Source organism: Bombus flavifrons, chromosome 3 (genome assembly GCF_040668555.2).
Source record: "Bombus flavifrons isolate JBK064 chromosome 3, iyBomFlav1_principal, whole genome shotgun sequence".
Lineage (NCBI taxonomy): Eukaryota > Metazoa > Arthropoda > Insecta > Hymenoptera > Apidae > Bombus > Bombus flavifrons.
This window is the reverse complement of record NC_138444.1, coordinates 10,302,658-10,319,183: the sequence shown is the minus strand read 5'-3', so window position 1 is coordinate 10,319,183 and position 16,526 is coordinate 10,302,658. Positions and strand designations below refer to the sequence as shown.

Here is a 16,526-nt window from a genome sequence, read left to right as displayed (position 1 = left end):
TATTCTATTGAAATATTCTGCAAATAATGCATTTAGAAAAATATATATTAAATATGCTTCTTTCGAAAAATATATTCCAATATATTTTCTATAAGATAAAAGAACTAGAGCAATACTCTGTTTCTTATCGATAAGAGATTTACGCAAGTTCACATTCGAGCACCATATACATTGCAGAATGTATTCTATAACGTAAATATAAGTAGGTTACATCAGAAAACAGATGGTAGCATGCTCAAGACTAATATTACCCAGAGGTGGAAGTAGTTCCCACTTCACGAGAAAACTCGTAAAAGCTTGATATGTACTTTGTCACCCTACATTATAGGTAGAGACCTACCACAAACATTTAGATCCTTTTCCTTATGTTCTTTTCTGTGACAAAAAGTTGATACAATATTTAGCTTTTCATATTCTAGGATCACCACAAGGAGTATTATTTAATTAAATATAAAAAAAGATGAATACAATAAAACATTAATTTATTCATTATTCATTTGTGTCTGTGTCCTAATGAGCTGCGACATTTTTTGCGTTAATCAGTAATCAATAACTCTTAGCGATTCTAATTAGAGCTTTCATCTCATGTCACAATGTAAAAAATGTTCTAGGCGTAATAGGCGTTAATAGTACAGCTTACCCTGGAAAAATCATCGGCTGCTATGCATCAGTCTCAACCGGCTACATACAACTAGCGATGGGATCGAAATTCTCGTGATCTTGTACCAAATTAAAGTTCTGTAAAGTTAATTAGAGCAAATACAATACAAATTTCAAAATAACTTTACTCAGCGTGCGCAAACTTAATATTAATCTTTTATATATTTGTTTTATTACGAATTCGATTTGTCGTTAGAAATATATACATCTTATTACGCTATCATACTATACATAAATGCATTAGTAATAATCAATCGATATCTGAATATTTTAATTAACAAATTCATTCATAACCTATATAACAAATTAATAGCGTCATTCGTAAAAAATCCCAAAATCATAAAATATACATACATGTACAATACAGATTCATAATTTGTCCAATCATCGAATTCAAACCAATATTCTAAAAGTATTTAATGATATATATATTAATTATATAGTCTAAAAATTGCATTTCGGTTCGTGTCCATCGCTACTTATAACGGTTTGCCCGTGACCAGCAAAGACCTTGGCAATGACTTGCGCGACACGCTGCGACGCACGACAAGCCGGCTGGCGGCGCGCATGCGCTGATTGCGCGCGCATCTCGCTCGATGCATATCCCGGAGGTCGCATATCCCGTGCACACCGACGACAGCAACCTTGACCTTATACCTCGGCCCGCTGGCCAACGAGGTCCATCCACTCTTGATCGGTTGAAGGTCACCAACACCGTGGTTAGGAAGTCGGGACGAGAAGAGGCAGGCAAGCTGATGGTAACGGCGGCGGAGAGTAAGAGAGGACCTAGCAAAATCCAGCCGCTCGATCTCCCTCGAGGACGCGTTAACGATTCTCAATTATGTACCGCGCGTCAGCTCTTGTCTCACTGCATCTACCCTTACCTAACTTTTCTCTCTTTTCCCTTATATCTCGGTCTCACTATGCACGTCTGTCCAATTCGTTCCAGTTCATGTACATATGCTCGCAATTTTTACTTTTACTATCAATCACCCCATTTCCATTTTCGTTCAGCGTTTTACTCATTCGATTTTTGGTTTTGTGGTCCAAAGTTACATGTGGAAATAACAAGAAAAGTTGCAACAGGAATTCCAATATATCATTTATCTTTTCAAAAGGACGAATATGTGGACGATATTACTGCAATATAGGAAGTTTTAAATTCCTGCCACTTGAAACCACAATCAAGTGATCTGATTGTATTTTATAATAACAGATTTATACTATAAATAGCTAAAGCAGCAACAGCGTAGGTTGATTTTTAATATTTCTTTATACTTAGCTAGATAATCTTTGCATTGAAATATTAGGCAATTTTAGGTTTTAAGGCTTGAGACGATGGTAGTAAAAAGTAAAAACTTTTATATTAACCAAAATAATCATAACGATCTATCAGCTTTAATGTGAGCATAATCTGCAGAATATTTACTTTATTTTCAAAATTAGAATAGGTAAACAAATAAAACTTAATCATTAATCAAGCGTATCTAATTAAATGCCAAAATAAATAAGAATAGAGCAATAAACTGAATGAGATTCTTATCTGATACATTTAGTGAATTCACTTCTTGTGTGAATTGACAATATAGTCGATGAAAGAGAAAATGAAGTGTTCGATGTGTTCATAAAGAGATTACAAAGTCTTAAGGCTTATATCTAATGTTACACACAGTGAAAATGAAATGCTTGTCTCGCAAACGATCCTCATACAGATTAGAGACGGTGGAAAGTCGAGGTCGCCCTTGACGTAAGCGCCAACCGCGTAAAGATACACAGACACACCAACAATCTTTCATAAAAGAGCCTAAGCCAGGAAACTTGACCTGACCGAGTAACATACGTCAATTGGTCATTGTTTATACTACTGAAAAATGAATAAATACCAGTACCAAAAACAATATTTTATCGACACTTGATATTTCTAATCGAACACGTTCCTTGTCATAATTATCATGATACATTATTCGCCGATAGTGTTGTTGAAAAACACGTTTCACCAAATATGTTTCTCATTCGTTACACTATAGCCTATTTTTCAATTGTAGGTATTTCTGGTACAATTTCTAGTCATAATTTTAACTCGAATTAAAAGCCATCGATTTAGTTCAAGGTTCCGAAATTTACTAAGTTCAACTTATACATTCAATGTTATCAGATGATTCAATTAAAAAAGTTGATAACCTAACCGTAATTAGAATATTGTTTCATAATATATGTACGTGAACAATTCTTCTTATACATAAATGAATTTTTACTTAACCTCTATTAACATGGAGATGCAACGAAGAGTTACAACAATTTAGCAATTGGAATAAGACTTTTGATAATATACATTTGATAATATACGAAGTAAAACGTATATATATATTTCATGATAGACATACTTACTGATAACTTAAAAATCGAAAGTTAGAAACAGCTCTTCTAAAAGTCATCAACGTTGGCGCCAGTACATCTTTAAGATTTACGAACATCGTTACAATGCCTACAAGTGTTTGGCGCCGAATGCAAACTTGGCTCGCGCTAGGCAAATTAGAACAAGTGGATATTACCACGCCCGAGATATATCGGTGCGTCCTTTAAAATTAAACTGATTACGATTTTCTAAAATTGTCTTCGAGGAAGTAACGAATATAAGCAGAAGTCAACAAATGCAAAAGCAGCTATCACAATTGTAATTCATATTAAACGTACCTCTGCTCTAATATCGTAGATCATAAACGTGTTTTAATAAAATCCCAACAACACAATTTCTTCGAGAAAGAAAATACATTCCCATGATAAACGTTTTAATATAAATGATTAACCTTTATAAGTACGTAATATTTAATGGTTTTTCTATCTCTTAAAATATTCGTAGAAATGAAAATCAGATTTTGTTATCGATAATATTTTGAAATGCTTTAAAGATTATATCTTTCAACAGGTGTAATAAGATCATATATGGAAAACCTTTTACAGAAACCTACAAACATGTAATTACAATCTATTTACTTCCAATGTATTCGCTATGTACCAAAAATACTGCATTTCATCGTATTATGAAATTTATGTGTTACTAAGCTCGGCCTTGACATCGACCGCTGCAACGGGTCGCCTCTGCGTGGTTACATCATCGTTAATATTTCCTCAATTTTCTGGCAATTAACACAAATTCTTAAATAATAAAAACACTTTCTAACAATATCAACAACACAGAAAGTAGAGAAAAAATAGAGAACAATCGTAGTAGTAAATCATACTGCATGTGTGCACATGTATGCATATTTCTAGAAACTAACACCAATGATGAAGCCGGAAGGCGATGATGCGATTTTTGGCAGCGGGCCAAAAAAAAGTCTCATCGACGCCACTTTCATTGCAACAACGTCGACGTAAAACGATCTTTCTAAATGCCATCGGCCTTGTCCTTGACATCGACCGCAGCGTCCCGACGCTACGCAGCCACGATTGCATCAGAATGTTCGATGCACGGAATACACCCAGGAAGGGTGCCGTTAGCAGTGGAAGTATAGAGAAGGGGAAATGTAATACCATGATGATCATAGTGGGAGGCTTTACGCAGCTGGACAGGTGAGTAGTGGAATTTATCTATATCATTTAGCCTCGTGCTGCATCACTTTATGAATCATATCAAGCATCATTTTTCTTTCATCTCAGAATAAACGTCTGCATTTATATTATCTTCTTTTTCTTTTATTCTTTTGGAAAGAATTCTTAATGTATTTTCTAAATATTGATAAATTTATTTATAAAATTTTTTCGCAATTTACGAACCTTAATTATTTACTTAACTTTGCAGGTGTGTCAATAAATGTAAATATACAATATATGTACAAAAATGGTTGTGTACACTATATACACAATATGTATTTATGTACAAAATGCACTATTTACACTGTTACAAAAATATTGCAAAGTAATATCTGTTTTCCGGTGTTTTGTCATACTGTTGTTAAAAGTTTAGGATTACAAAAAAAGTAGAGATTACAAATTTATACAATCATTTTGTATTCTACATAAAATAAATTATTTTGTCTTTTTTCTCTTCTGAGCTTTAAACTTCCCTCGTAATGGTTTACCACCACTATTCTTCTTTCCACGTCCCTTAGTTTTTTCTTTTGCTTTCGCCGCACGTAAATCTTTCTTCATTCTCGGATCAACCAATTTGTAACGTCCTTTAACACCTGGTGGTCTTGCCGCTTTCTTCTGTGCCATATGTTTTTTCATCACTACGTAAGTAACATTCTTCTTCGGCTCTTTATGGGCTTTCTTGTATAATCTACAAAAAGAATCATAACCATATATAATACAGAAATACAAACTGAATTAGTATTATCATCAAAAACTTGCACTTACGCTTGAACTTGTTTCGCTTTCTCTCTATCGCTAATGTCAGTGTTATCCATTATTGTTTCCACTTTTTTCTTTGCTTTTTCTAATTTACGTAACGCTCTTCGCTTCTTTCTTGACTTTGCTTCTATTACTTTTTTGATTGGTCTAACATTTAAGTCCTCAACACGTTTTTTATATTCATCAACAAGTTCCTTAGGTACCGGCATCACATTCTTCATGTGTTTTTCTTCATCTTGTACAAACCAATCTGGTAATTTTTCATCATTAAATGCATATCTATTCCAGGCTGAATCTACTAAATCCCTTCGAGTTTTTTTACTTTGAACTAATAGTGATCCTAATGCTAAATCTTCTTCTGATAAACGTTTCCTTTTCTTTGATGTTACACCTATATATTATACATATAATTACATTATGTTCTATATTTACTACATAAAGCTATTCTTCTATATTCATGTAATATACTTACTAGTCGCCTGAGGATTATCTTTGCCGCTAATTTTATCTTCTTTAGATTTTGTAGTTGAAACCATTTTGTCAACATCATAATCAGAGTCTGTATCATCACTATTATAGTCGTTATTGTCCTCGGCATCTCCTTGTTTCTTTTTTTGTATATTCTTAGATTTTTTTACTTTACTTTCTTTATCACTATCTATGGAACCGTCTTGTCCTATTATACAACCCCCTTTCTTTTTATATTCCTCGACCATTTTATCCAATTCAAAATCTTCATCCTTTTCAACTTCTAAGTTTTTAAATATATCCTTCTCAAACCATAATTCTGCTTTGTGAATTCTTTTAGTTTTCTTGTCCCTATGATCTAAATCAGTTAATAAAGGATTCTCTGGATCTTCATCAATATTTTTTCTCTTTTTAGAAACTTTCTTTGTATCGTCGTCGTCAGATTCATTTAATCCTAAAATTCATTTGTGTAAAAATATTACGAGCTTTTATAAATATAAAAAGAAATTATAACAATAAATACAACAGTAAATACCTAAGCCTGACTTATCACTGTCTGAATCATCATCTGAAGCATCACTTGAATCCTCTGGTTCACTATCTTCTGTTTTATAGTATAAATCTGAGCTATCTAAATGTCCTTCATCCTTATTATATCTAACCTTTTTTGGTTTTCTTTGTTCTGCATCTGAATCTACATCACTTTCTGCTACTAGATCAGGATCTTGATCCATTATATTTGCTAACTGTTGATGTGTCTTAATGTCTTTTAAACTAAACATATCATCTCCTTCTAATACAGGACCTTCATTTCCTTTATGAATCATTTTTAGTTTCAATCGTTCATTTAATTTTTGCCTTTCTTTGTTAGCTTTCTTCTTTTTCCGTTTAAGCTCTCTAGCTTCTTCTTCTCTAAGCTCTTCTATTTGTTTTCTAATTTGTTCATCTTCCAAATCTTCCAGTTCTTCTTGACTCATAGGTGGTGCTTTTGTTGCCTCATCAGGCAAATTTTGTACATTTTCATCTGATTCTTTTTCTTTTAAAGATTCCTTTACTGCCTTCCACCAATTAATTAAACTTCGTAAATCCTTTTTTCCTAATACTTTAATATCCTTACAACATTCTTTAATTTCTTTGGTCGTCTTCTCGTGATTTGCTATTGTTTCATCATCAAAAACAATTTCAGAAGCATTCTGCAATGCTTCCACAGCATTTTCATGTGCTATAAAATCTTTAACAGATAGCTTATGATATAAAGTATAATCATTTTCTGGGTAACCCTCCACTTTATCTTTCTTTTTCGCAGGATTATATACATTTAATTTATTTGTGGGCTCAATTTCTAATTCTGAGAAAACATATTTTGGATCTAAAAATTTAGGATCTAATTTATCTGGTGCAATATAATACTGACAAACAACAAAAATTTCAGCAGATTCTGCACGTGATGCTTGTGGTTTAGTTGCATGCACCTTAAATAAAACATAGAAATTCAATATTAATATATTGAAAATTATATTTCTATGATAAAAATGTTATATATACCTTCCTGAATAATTGCTTTAACACCCAAACTAGTGCATTATAATCTTTTGAACGAAAAACTTTAGTTATAAACCAACCACCAGGTCGTAAGAAATATGTTGCCATTTTAAGAGCAGCTAGAGTTAAGACGATTTGTTGATATGCATCATGGAGCCAGTTTTTACCAACATTTGGTGCTCCATCATGAAGTACAACGTCAGCTTTCCAAGTTTTCAATTCACGTGATATTGATACACGGCATTTGTCTGTTGTTATATCTTCAACTAAACTAATACATCCTGGAATGGGCTTTATGGGAAACAAGTCTACACCTATTATTACAGAAGATACTGGCATATTTTGTCGAGCGATTTGCATCCACCCTCCAGGAGCTGCACACAAATCTATGCATACTTGGGATTTTTGTAAAAACTCAAATTTTCGATTCATCTGAATTAATTTAAAAGCAGCACGTGACCTATAACCTATAAAACATAACCTATTAAAAGAGCTACTTGTAAATAATATATAATGAAATAAAACTTTAAAAGTAAATCACATTCAACATTAAATATTTCACATTAAATCATTTATTGAATAAGGAAACAGTTTAATTTTTTAAACCTTTATTTCATTTATAAAAGAATATTTTTAAATTCTTACCAGTTTCTTTTGCTAATTGGTAAAATTTATCCTTCCTCTGCTTTCCAATTTTTCTTTTTTTACCACCCATTTTGAATTGCAATAAACTATACTTTTTATAGGAAAATTATTTTAATTCAAAGCTCGTAACTTATTTACATACGAACGGATTGAAATGGACATGTAATGCAACACGCCGTTCTACAGCGCTACATGCCACCACGAACGAAAAATTTAGGAGTAGGGATACACAAAAAGAAATAAATCTCTATAGTCTGTTCAACAAGATGAGGACGGAAATGACGTGGATTTGGGTATAGTCGTTGTCACACAATAAACGTAAACGAAGATTGTAATACGTTTATGTTTATTAACCCACCTCGTTGAATAGACTATAGAAAATAGTATATTTTCAAGAAAAACACCAAGTTGTTTAAAATTGAGAAAGAGAATCATCTGTATTAGTATAAACACCACTAATCTATATAATATTCATATAATATACTTAGTAATTTCATTTAATTACAATGATGCACTATGATATACTGAATTTTCTTCCATATTAATAACTTTTTTTAATGAATTTTTTCTTACAACTATAATCTTTGTTTTGTATACATTTTAATCAAAGTTATATAGAATTTACAGATGGTTTTACAAAAAGTGCGAAATGGTATAGAAAGAAAGAATTGCAGGATAAAACTAATTACTTCCATAATTTCTTGATGGACATATTTTTTTCTGAATCTTTCTGCATAACTTTTGCTACAGCCATTTCAAAATCTTCTTGAGTAACATGAACACGACGTTCTCTGAGAGCATACATACCGGCTTCTGTGCATACACCCTGAAAACAAATAAATAAATAGATAATTTTAACAATAAAAATATATCTTAGCATACTGCAAAACGTTATATTAATTACCTTCACTTCTGCACCTGACGCACCAGGCATGAGTTCGGCAATTTTCCTTAAATTTATACCACGTGTTAAATTCATTTTTCTCGAATGAATTTTTAAAATATCAAGTCGCGCTTCTTCATTTGGAGGTGGAAATTCAATTTTACGATCTATACGTCCCGGTCTTAATAACGCTGGATCCAATATATCAATTCTGTTTGTAGCCATAATGACTTTTATATTTTTTGTTGCTTCAAAACCATCTAATTGATTGAGTAATTCAAGCATGGTTCGTTGAACCTAAGTATCAAAAGTTGATAAAAAAATTCATTATTAAGCTAAAATTTTCAGATCTAATGCTATTACGTCGCGTGAGATAATCCGTACGCCATCCCTCGTTGTCTGGCCGCCAAAGGCCCACGTACTGTTATTCAGACCCTCAATAAATCAAAGGACCCACCATAAACTTAAGCTTTTTAACTTATTCGTTTCAATCGTAATCTTATTAACTTGAAGGAATTTCTAATTATGTAAGCGTTTTTGGTTTATGGATGGTCCTTAGAACAATCATTAGGTTTATTGTGCGCTCTTACAAATTACGGAGAAAGCGGGTATTTACCTAACGATAAAAGCGGGCATTTGCCATGAACAATGTCAACCACGAGCCACGTTGGTAGGAGGCTTCCTCCATCTATTCTCATTCATTAACATTGGTTATACCCAATGGACATCACGAATCCGCTTTCTTCGTACAAAAAACACACCCACACCGAGTTTTCCTTAGTGACAACATCGTCACCGCGACTGGTCGATAAAACAAATGCATAAAACTTACTTCACTATCTCCTCCAGAACCAGATTCAATACGAGAACTCCCAATTGAATCTATTTCATCCATGAATATTATAGATGGTGCATGTTCTCTTGCCATTACGAACAATTCACGAACCATTCGTGAACCTTCGCCAATAAACTTTTGTACCAATTCAGAACCAGATACACGAATAAAAGTACATTCAGTATGATGGGCAACTGCTCTTGCTAATAATGTTTTGCCTGTACCTAAAAGTAAATTGCAAATTTATCAACAATATAACTAAGTTTAATTAAAAGGAAAAAGATTTTAAAAATTAGCTTCTTTATTATTTACCTGGTGGTCCATACAAGAGTACACCTTTAGGTTGAGCAATCCCAAGAGCATCAAATAATTCAGGATGTTTAACAGGCAATTCAATAACTTCTTTGATTTCTTTAATTTGTTTATCTAAACCTCCTACCATCTCATATGTAGAATCTGGTACTTTTTCCACCATCATAAGAGAAACAAGTGGGTCAACTTTGTTTGGTAAAATTTTATGCAATGTATAACTTTCATTGCGTAACGCAACTCTTGAATTTGGAGTTACATCATTAATATCAATGTTCTTATCTATATCTACTACAAACTTCCCTTCAGGATGTACTTTAACCAAAACTTTCTTCTTGTCCATTGGTTTAACAACTTCTCCAACATATGATCCTTGTTCTTGGAGAAGCTGCAATTCTTCGCGTAACATACGTACTACAAAAAAACACCAATTTTTATCGCAAAATGTATTAAACACAAATAAAAGTTAGTTAAAAAGGTGAAAACATAATTGATATACCTTTGGCATTGAGCTCGTTACGTTGTGCTTGTAACCTCCTTAAATTTTGACTTTTTTCAGCTACGATTAATTGAAGTTCTTCAATTTTAGTAATGTAATACGGTTTAAAACCTTCTCCCTTAATAAGTTTCTCATCTATTTCCATCTAAAATATAAGGATAAAAACTAGCTATAATAGTTGTAAAATTATGCATGTTGCTTACATTCGATCAATTACCTTATTTGTGAGCGTCATTGTTGTACTCACTATTTATAATCAATTACTAATTATAATTGTTCTTATATGGCCATTTACTTATAAAAATAAGCAAGAAAGAAAGTTTAGAACTTGACACTTCTTTGTAATATTACAAGAATTGCTTGTCATCGATACCCACTGTATAGATCACGTAGTACCACGTACGGATACTCAATATCAACTTACGAATCGATTACTTGCTGTAGCTGTAACATTATCGAGAATCAGTTTCATATCGAATGATACATTTCCTGTACATTATTTATAAACCATCTTTAGTAAAAAAAATTAGATTGTTTAAACAGATTTTTAAATTAAATTAATAAATTAAATTCCTTATATATCATTTATTAAAACAAATTATTAAACGTTTAATAAAATAAATCGATTACATTCGCTCATTGTAAATTATCCTTTACGACTATGATTTCATAAAATTATAATTATTTTGATTTTCATATATACATTTTCCTTCTTTTTAGTTTTAGCTAATGTAAAATAATTATTTTTTATATTTTATTGTAATGTCAATTTAGTTTCTTATTTATTTATCAAACTTACAAATAATTTTCTAGAGTAATATTACTGAAGTAATCGAGAAATAATTGGATATTGCTTTAAATTTATTATTTAATGCCTTGTAATTTATTTCTTCAAAATTATACTTATTTTATGTTTTTCCACATAAGGTTGGTAAGATTGAATGGTAATGGTGTATAGTTGATACTTTGATACACGCTTAAAAATTTATGGAGTAAAATAGGCGGCGACGCGGAAAATGTATATACTACTATGCTACAATTTACTTAATTTATAATTTTATAAAAAATTTAGCGCGCATGACGGAAAGTGTTTTTTATGACAAGAACAAAATATACAACGTATAAGGTAGAACGTGAAAATTTAGTACGCCACGTGACTGCATAGGTTAAGGTGAAGATACTCTAACCGGTCGGCGGGAGATGAACTTTGCTCTCAGTTTTTATATATTCTTCACATAAAACATGGAATTTGACTTATTATTCAATTTTATGTCAATATTTACCATCACTTTATTAATAGTTGTCACAGTCATCACCGTCTTCCAAAAACTTAAGTAAGTATTTATTCAGTTTCCCTCTAATTACAGTCATGATTATATCATATTTTTTTATATGTTAGATTAAGATGGCCCATAAAAGTAAACTGCTGGTTTTGCAACAAAGATATAAAGATTTGGCGGCAACAACTAAATTGGTGGATGTGTCCATATTGTGAACAATATAATGGCTTTTCTAAGGTAAGTCAATTTATTCAATTAATATTCAGTGGACCACATTATTCAAAATATATAAATTTATGATGTTGAAGATCATACATATGACATCCAAGAATTTTAAATCAATGAAATTTTATATATAATGTATTTTGATTATTTCGCTAGGTTGAATTAATTGATTTATTAAATATTTTTAAAGCTATTGGAATATCTTAACATAAGAAACAGGCTATGTGATATCTTTTACAATTCCATATATGTTTTGGAATATTATTCCTATATTTTCTTCCATGTCAAATTCTAGAATGGTGATTATGCATATACTATACCAGAACAATACAAGACATCTTCACATGAAATGAAAAGATACTGTACAATCAACCAGGATACAACAACCAATCAAGGTGCAAATAATGGTCTCTGCAAACAATGTAACATGAATGAAAGTTTAAAAATATCAAAATTATCTGATTATGTACCAAAAAATGAAAGAAATTACGAATATGAAATAAAAAAGTTTAAAGATAGCTTAGAACAACAATATCCATTGTGTGCAAAATGTAAAAGTACAGTAAATAAGGTATTATATAAGCAATCATTATGGCTTGCACAATATAAAATGTTGTTATTTAAACAAAAACCATTTTGTATAATTGCTAATGTAAGTATTGTAATAAAGTATATTACAACAAATAATAAGGTTTGCATGGCATTTCTCACTGTAATTGTTTCATTCTTTGCAGAATTCAAAATATTTCGAACTAATATGCAGAATAATTTCAACTATATTAGGATCTATGGTAGTGTATAACATGGAATTCATATTCTTCCCAATTGGAGGATTATTTTTTCAATTTTGTGCCTGTTGGATACCTTCTACAAAAAAACAAAGTTCTGATATATTACTTATGTTTTTATGGATTTGTATGATTATACTCTTACCCTTTAAAGACATTAAATTAATTACAACAGATTTTCAGAATTCGTGGTTTGTCCTGCAATATATAACTCAGTATCATATGGTAAGCTAATAAATTAAAATAAAATATACTGCATTAATAATTAAATTTTAGTACATTAAATTAATCAACATTTATTATTTTTGTTTTAGATGTTATTATTTATTTCAATCATAGGCTTTATAAATGTCATGCCTAAGTCATATAAAAGTACAGTAAATAAAAATATGTCATTTAAAAAAATTGAATCTTCTCCAAAAAATACAGTATTATTTGATTCATGTACAGCAACTTCAAATAATAAGCACAATCTTAATGTCAATGTTAAAACTGCTAATAATATAAACAAAACTGCCAGCAATTGGTTAACACCAAATACAATGAAAGATTATATGTCTCCTTATGCGGAAAATTCAATAAATTATAAATCTACAATTTCCCAAAGTTTATTGTAAGCAATTTTAATGTTTTAATTTTTTACTAATTTTATATATAACAAAAAATAAAATAATTTTTTATGTTATAGCACAAATGCGGCATCACAGTGTTCACCAATGTCTATTAACAATAATAATGCAGTATTCAATTCTCCACCTGTATATAAAAAGAGTATGATAGAGAGCAATTACTCATTGAATGACAGTTTGAGGACATTAAGCATATTATCATTGGGCGAAGATAAACCAAAATATTCGACTAAAATGCCTAAGATTTTTGAAACGAAGGTGTATAGCACAAAAAGTTCCGAGCTTTTTAAGAAGGCTGGTAAAAAAAATATTTTATCACCACCAAAACTAAAATCAGTTATGCAAACATCCTGGATAGCTGGTGGTTATTGGCAGGAAGGTATAGATGCACCATCATTGTCCAGATCATCCAGTCAAAGTTCTGGTTTTGGTTCTGTGGGTTCTAATTTTGGCCCATCTAGAGAACCATCCATACATGAGTTTGATCAATGTTCAGTTATGTCAGATGCGACACAATCCTGTTATACATTAAGGCAAACTAATAGTCCTGTTGGGTCTTTTTCTCAATATAGTCTTCAATTTCCATTGTCGGAATCAAGAAATCAATCAATTAATAACCAAACAATGAAACTTGCATCGACCAATCTTTGTACACCACAAACATCATTATCCCAAAATAACAAAAGAAATAATTCAACTTTTATAGATCAATGTTCACAAAGACAAAATATGGATATGAATGATATTAAAAGTCCCTCTGAAATGCAGCCGTTTCCTAGTCACGCCACTATTGTAACAAATCCCATTTGGTTACCAGTTCTTTTATGTGGTTCACTTGTATTAAATATAATAGTATTATGTACTACTTTGTTACGTTAGATAGGGTATATCATACATTTTTTACGATCTTCCTAAATTTATATTTGCCACATACATTTATACGTATTTTAGTTATTAGTTACAAAATAAGTTAATCACTATTTTTCAAGCAATTGATTACTATTTTAAAAAATAGTATTTTAAAACTTTCTATTTTAATGGATAGTAATCAATAATATTTCAACCTATTTATAAATAAGCGATGTACTGCCAGTATAAAGTTTTCTATTGTTATCACTCACTTTTTTATTTCACATAAATAATTGTAAATAAATATTATTTTTTTTATATGCAGTTTATAAAGTATCAAATTTGAACAATAATGTTAAGTTGAACGCATAATAGTGGAAAATAGAATACTGGTTTGACGGAAAATTAATTATTGCCGTTCTAAACTGTCAATCTTGTGATAAAAAAATGTTCTCCGTGTGTGTTCACTAGTAAGATATATATGTAACTCAACAAATTTAAGAATTAATGAAATAATGTGAAATTGCGTTCACTTTGTATTGATAATATTTGATTTTTTTTTAACTTTACTATTATATTTGTGAATACGAAAAAAAGCTGTTTTGAACACACAAAAAGTTATGTATATATATATAAGTAATGAAATTTAAAGTGTTCTGTGTATTTGTAAGAATATATATGATGTTTATTGTGTTAAGATGTGATGTTAAAATAACTTAATAAAATAAATATTGTAATATCTTCAACCGAGATATTACATTTTTGTTAAAATTTGTAAAAAATTAATTAATGGACAAATATATTTTATATTATCATATTCTCAATTTGCATGTGACACTGAATTTTTAACTTTCAATGGGTGTAAACACTGTTCAGAATCTGATAATTTACGCTCGAAATGTCTAAGATCTGGCACATTAAAATTCACTTTTCGTCTGTGAAATCTTCAATGAAAATAAATATAAATCAAGATATATATTTGATAGGTTTAATTTAAATTAAATAATAACTTACTGAGTATCTTGTTCAATATTTATTAGCTTTAACTCCCCAATTTCTTCCCTATAAGTAGACCACCATTGACATTTGGCTATTCCTTCTTGTGAATTCTTGTACAATTCGTCTTTTAATGCTTCTCTTAAGCCAAATTGAGTTAATGTACCGAAACTTTTCATCAGATCCTGTTCAGGGACCCATTTCCTCTGTCTCCAAGTACAAAATATAAATTTTATAAAACATGAATATAACATTAAAGCACTGAGATAATTATAATTAACTGAGATACTTATAACTAACACAAAATGATATATACCTTGCATTGTAAGATCTAATTTTTAGTCCTTTAAAACTTTTTGGTAAAATATTATAACACAAATCATAAGTTGTTGTCATATTACTACAATATTCCTTTTTATGATCAAAAAATTGTTCTTGAGGTAAACCCTTACAATGAAATTATATTTCAAAATATTATTATAAAAATTAAGTCACTTAAAAATTACATCATGTATCATTTGTTTTTTATAATTTACTTTAGATTATATTTTATATATATATATTCATATACCTCCTGAATAAGTTTATTTTCCCACTTTGCAATTTGGTTTATTTCCCAAGTTTTATTAACATGAGGCTTATAATCTATCTCATATAATGTTCTCCAATCATCAGGTTGGCTTATGTCACTTGCTCTGCGCTCAAACCAATTACCTACCAATGTTTTTGGAGTATATTTATTTTCACTTAATACTGGTGCACGATCAAGTTTACTCTTTGTAGGAAATAATTTTTTTCGTACATCTGTCAATGACAATGTGTTGTCTAAACATTGTTGTTCCACATTCCAGTCCATAATATTCAGACCATTCATGATATTTATCTTTGAAGAAATACCATAAGAAAATAAATAAAATAATGAAGTCTAGTTGAATGAAGCAGTTCATTATCGTTTGGACTAAAGAGTAAATTAATATATATTCATATGAGTTTTATAAAATCAATAAGGAAATTTGGATATTTATAATTTTGATATTGAATAAATGCAAATATACATGTAATATAAATTATTTTATTAAATAACTATGCTATTCAAGAATCAATATTTAAGTAGTATCTTATTAAAAAGTTAATGCAGCTATCGTTAATTATTAATCAAGTAATAATAATAAACTTCTTATTAATTTCAATTGAATATGGGTGTGAGTTAAATGTAATATAATTTATGGTACCTTGAAGCTATGGCCTCCCTCTAACTCTGCATACAAATCTATCATCTAATTCTAGGAGGATTTTTCAAATTTCTATTTCATTCTATTTTCAGCTTCGAATGAGGTAGACCTGAATTTGATTGAGGGCTTTTGAAGAATGTTTATAACATGTACACAAGACATGCAATGAAAAAAGAATTTATTATTCTTTTTTATTATTCTATTTTATATAGTAAACCTACTTCGATACTTATAGATTTCGCTATGCACCATCGAGTATCAATTATAGATCTTTTTTTTATTTTAAAACGCCGGTAATTTTGTTATGATGTAGAGCTTAATTAAATAAGCGCA

The 16,526-nt window shown here is 30.2% G+C and overlaps 4 protein-coding genes and 2 long non-coding RNA genes across 7 annotated transcripts in view; 2 read left to right on the top strand and 4 right to left on the bottom strand.

The window, feature by feature from the left end:
• Positions 1 to 3,102, bottom strand: part of LOC138178613 (uncharacterized) — a 131,657-nt gene extending 128,555 nt beyond the window's left edge. Inside the window, exons 1-2 of the long non-coding RNA XR_011172757.1 lie at positions 1,015 to 3,102; positions 641 to 738 (exon numbers count right to left, since the gene is read on the bottom strand). This is a non-coding gene — a long non-coding RNA (uncharacterized LOC138178613). The remainder of the gene's footprint in view (positions 1 to 640; positions 739 to 1,014) is intronic.
• Positions 3,097 to 4,705, top strand: LOC138178612 (uncharacterized). Of its 2 annotated transcripts, XR_011172756.1 has the most exons (3): positions 3,097 to 3,230; positions 3,934 to 4,233; positions 4,463 to 4,705. It is a non-coding gene; the product is annotated as an uncharacterized LOC138178612 (long non-coding RNA). The 2 variants fall into 2 exon arrangements; XR_011172755.1 differs by having other exon boundaries at positions 3,934 to 4,705.
• Positions 4,690 to 7,884, bottom strand: LOC138178603 (pre-rRNA 2'-O-ribose RNA methyltransferase FTSJ3). Its single transcript, XM_069110625.1, has 6 exons — positions 7,669 to 7,884; positions 7,027 to 7,490; positions 6,017 to 6,953; positions 5,486 to 5,935; positions 5,020 to 5,404; positions 4,690 to 4,942 (listed from the first exon to the last, which is right to left on the bottom strand). Exons 1-6 carry the CDS (start codon positions 7,736 to 7,738, stop codon positions 4,690 to 4,692), a joined length of 2,559 nt encoding a protein of 852 aa, XP_068966726.1. The 5' UTR covers positions 7,739 to 7,884.
• Positions 7,885 to 8,234: 350 nt separating this feature from the next.
• Rpt6 (26S proteasome regulatory subunit Rpt6) lies at positions 8,235 to 10,617 on the bottom strand. The gene is made up of 6 exons (XM_069110490.1): positions 10,412 to 10,617; positions 10,195 to 10,339; positions 9,699 to 10,109; positions 9,384 to 9,610; positions 8,573 to 8,848; positions 8,235 to 8,494 (listed from the first exon to the last, which is right to left on the bottom strand). Exons 1-6 carry the CDS (start codon positions 10,427 to 10,429, stop codon positions 8,354 to 8,356), a joined length of 1,218 nt encoding a protein of 405 aa, XP_068966591.1. The 5' UTR covers positions 10,430 to 10,617; the 3' UTR covers positions 8,235 to 8,353.
• Positions 10,618 to 11,048: 431 nt separating this feature from the next.
• LOC138178536 (uncharacterized) lies at positions 11,049 to 14,655 on the top strand. Its single transcript, XM_069110489.1, has 6 exons — positions 11,049 to 11,528; positions 11,594 to 11,711; positions 11,995 to 12,351; positions 12,434 to 12,712; positions 12,802 to 13,100; positions 13,176 to 14,655. Exons 1-6 carry the CDS (start codon positions 11,437 to 11,439, stop codon positions 13,993 to 13,995), a joined length of 1,965 nt encoding a protein of 654 aa, XP_068966590.1. The 5' UTR covers positions 11,049 to 11,436; the 3' UTR covers positions 13,996 to 14,655.
• Positions 14,656 to 14,774: 119 nt separating this feature from the next.
• LOC138178539 (uncharacterized) lies at positions 14,775 to 15,662 on the bottom strand. The gene is made up of 3 exons (XM_069110491.1): positions 15,278 to 15,662; positions 14,980 to 15,171; positions 14,775 to 14,909 (listed from the first exon to the last, which is right to left on the bottom strand). Exons 1-3 carry the CDS (start codon positions 15,355 to 15,357, stop codon positions 14,786 to 14,788), a joined length of 396 nt encoding a protein of 131 aa, XP_068966592.1. The 5' UTR covers positions 15,358 to 15,662; the 3' UTR covers positions 14,775 to 14,785.
• Between the last annotated feature and the right edge of the window lie 864 nt (positions 15,663 to 16,526).

What these genes read in the sequence shown, in the direction of transcription:
- LOC138178539 (XM_069110491.1), bottom strand. Translation starts at nt 15,357, where the DNA reads ATGACAACAACTTATGATTTGTGTTATAATATTTTACCAAAAAGTTTT. An exon ending in ATTAGATCTTACAATGCAAG is followed by an intron (nt 15,172 to 15,277) that starts GTATATATCATT and finishes TTGTACTTGGAG; the next exon opens with ACAGAGGAAATGGGTCCCTG. An exon ending in AATATTGAACAAGATACTCA is followed by an intron (nt 14,910 to 14,979) that starts GTAAGTTATTAT and finishes TTTTCATTGAAG; the next exon opens with ATTTCACAGACGAAAAGTGA.
- LOC138178603 (XM_069110625.1), bottom strand. Translation starts at nt 7,738, where the DNA reads ATGGGTGGTAAAAAAAGAAAAATTGGAAAGCAGAGGAAGGATAAATTT. An exon ending in CCAATTAGCAAAAGAAACTG is followed by an intron (nt 7,491 to 7,668) that starts GTAAGAATTTAA and finishes TATGTTTTATAG; the next exon opens with GTTATAGGTCACGTGCTGCT. An exon ending in TAAAGCAATTATTCAGGAAG is followed by an intron (nt 6,954 to 7,026) that starts GTATATATAACA and finishes GTTTTATTTAAG; the next exon opens with GTGCATGCAACTAAACCACA.
- Rpt6 (XM_069110490.1), bottom strand. An exon ending in TAACGAGCTCAATGCCAAAG is followed by an intron (nt 10,110 to 10,194) that starts GTATATCAATTA and finishes GTTTTTTTGTAG; the next exon opens with TACGTATGTTACGCGAAGAA. An exon ending in ACTCTTGTATGGACCACCAG is followed by an intron (nt 9,611 to 9,698) that starts GTAAATAATAAA and finishes ATTTACTTTTAG; the next exon opens with GTACAGGCAAAACATTATTA.
- LOC138178536 (XM_069110489.1), top strand. Translation starts at nt 11,437, where the DNA reads ATGGAATTTGACTTATTATTCAATTTTATGTCAATATTTACCATCACT. An exon ending in AATATAATGGCTTTTCTAAG is followed by an intron (nt 11,712 to 11,994) that starts GTAAGTCAATTT and finishes GTCAAATTCTAG; the next exon opens with AATGGTGATTATGCATATAC. An exon ending in ACAATTTCCCAAAGTTTATT is followed by an intron (nt 13,101 to 13,175) that starts GTAAGCAATTTT and finishes TTTATGTTATAG; the next exon opens with CACAAATGCGGCATCACAGT.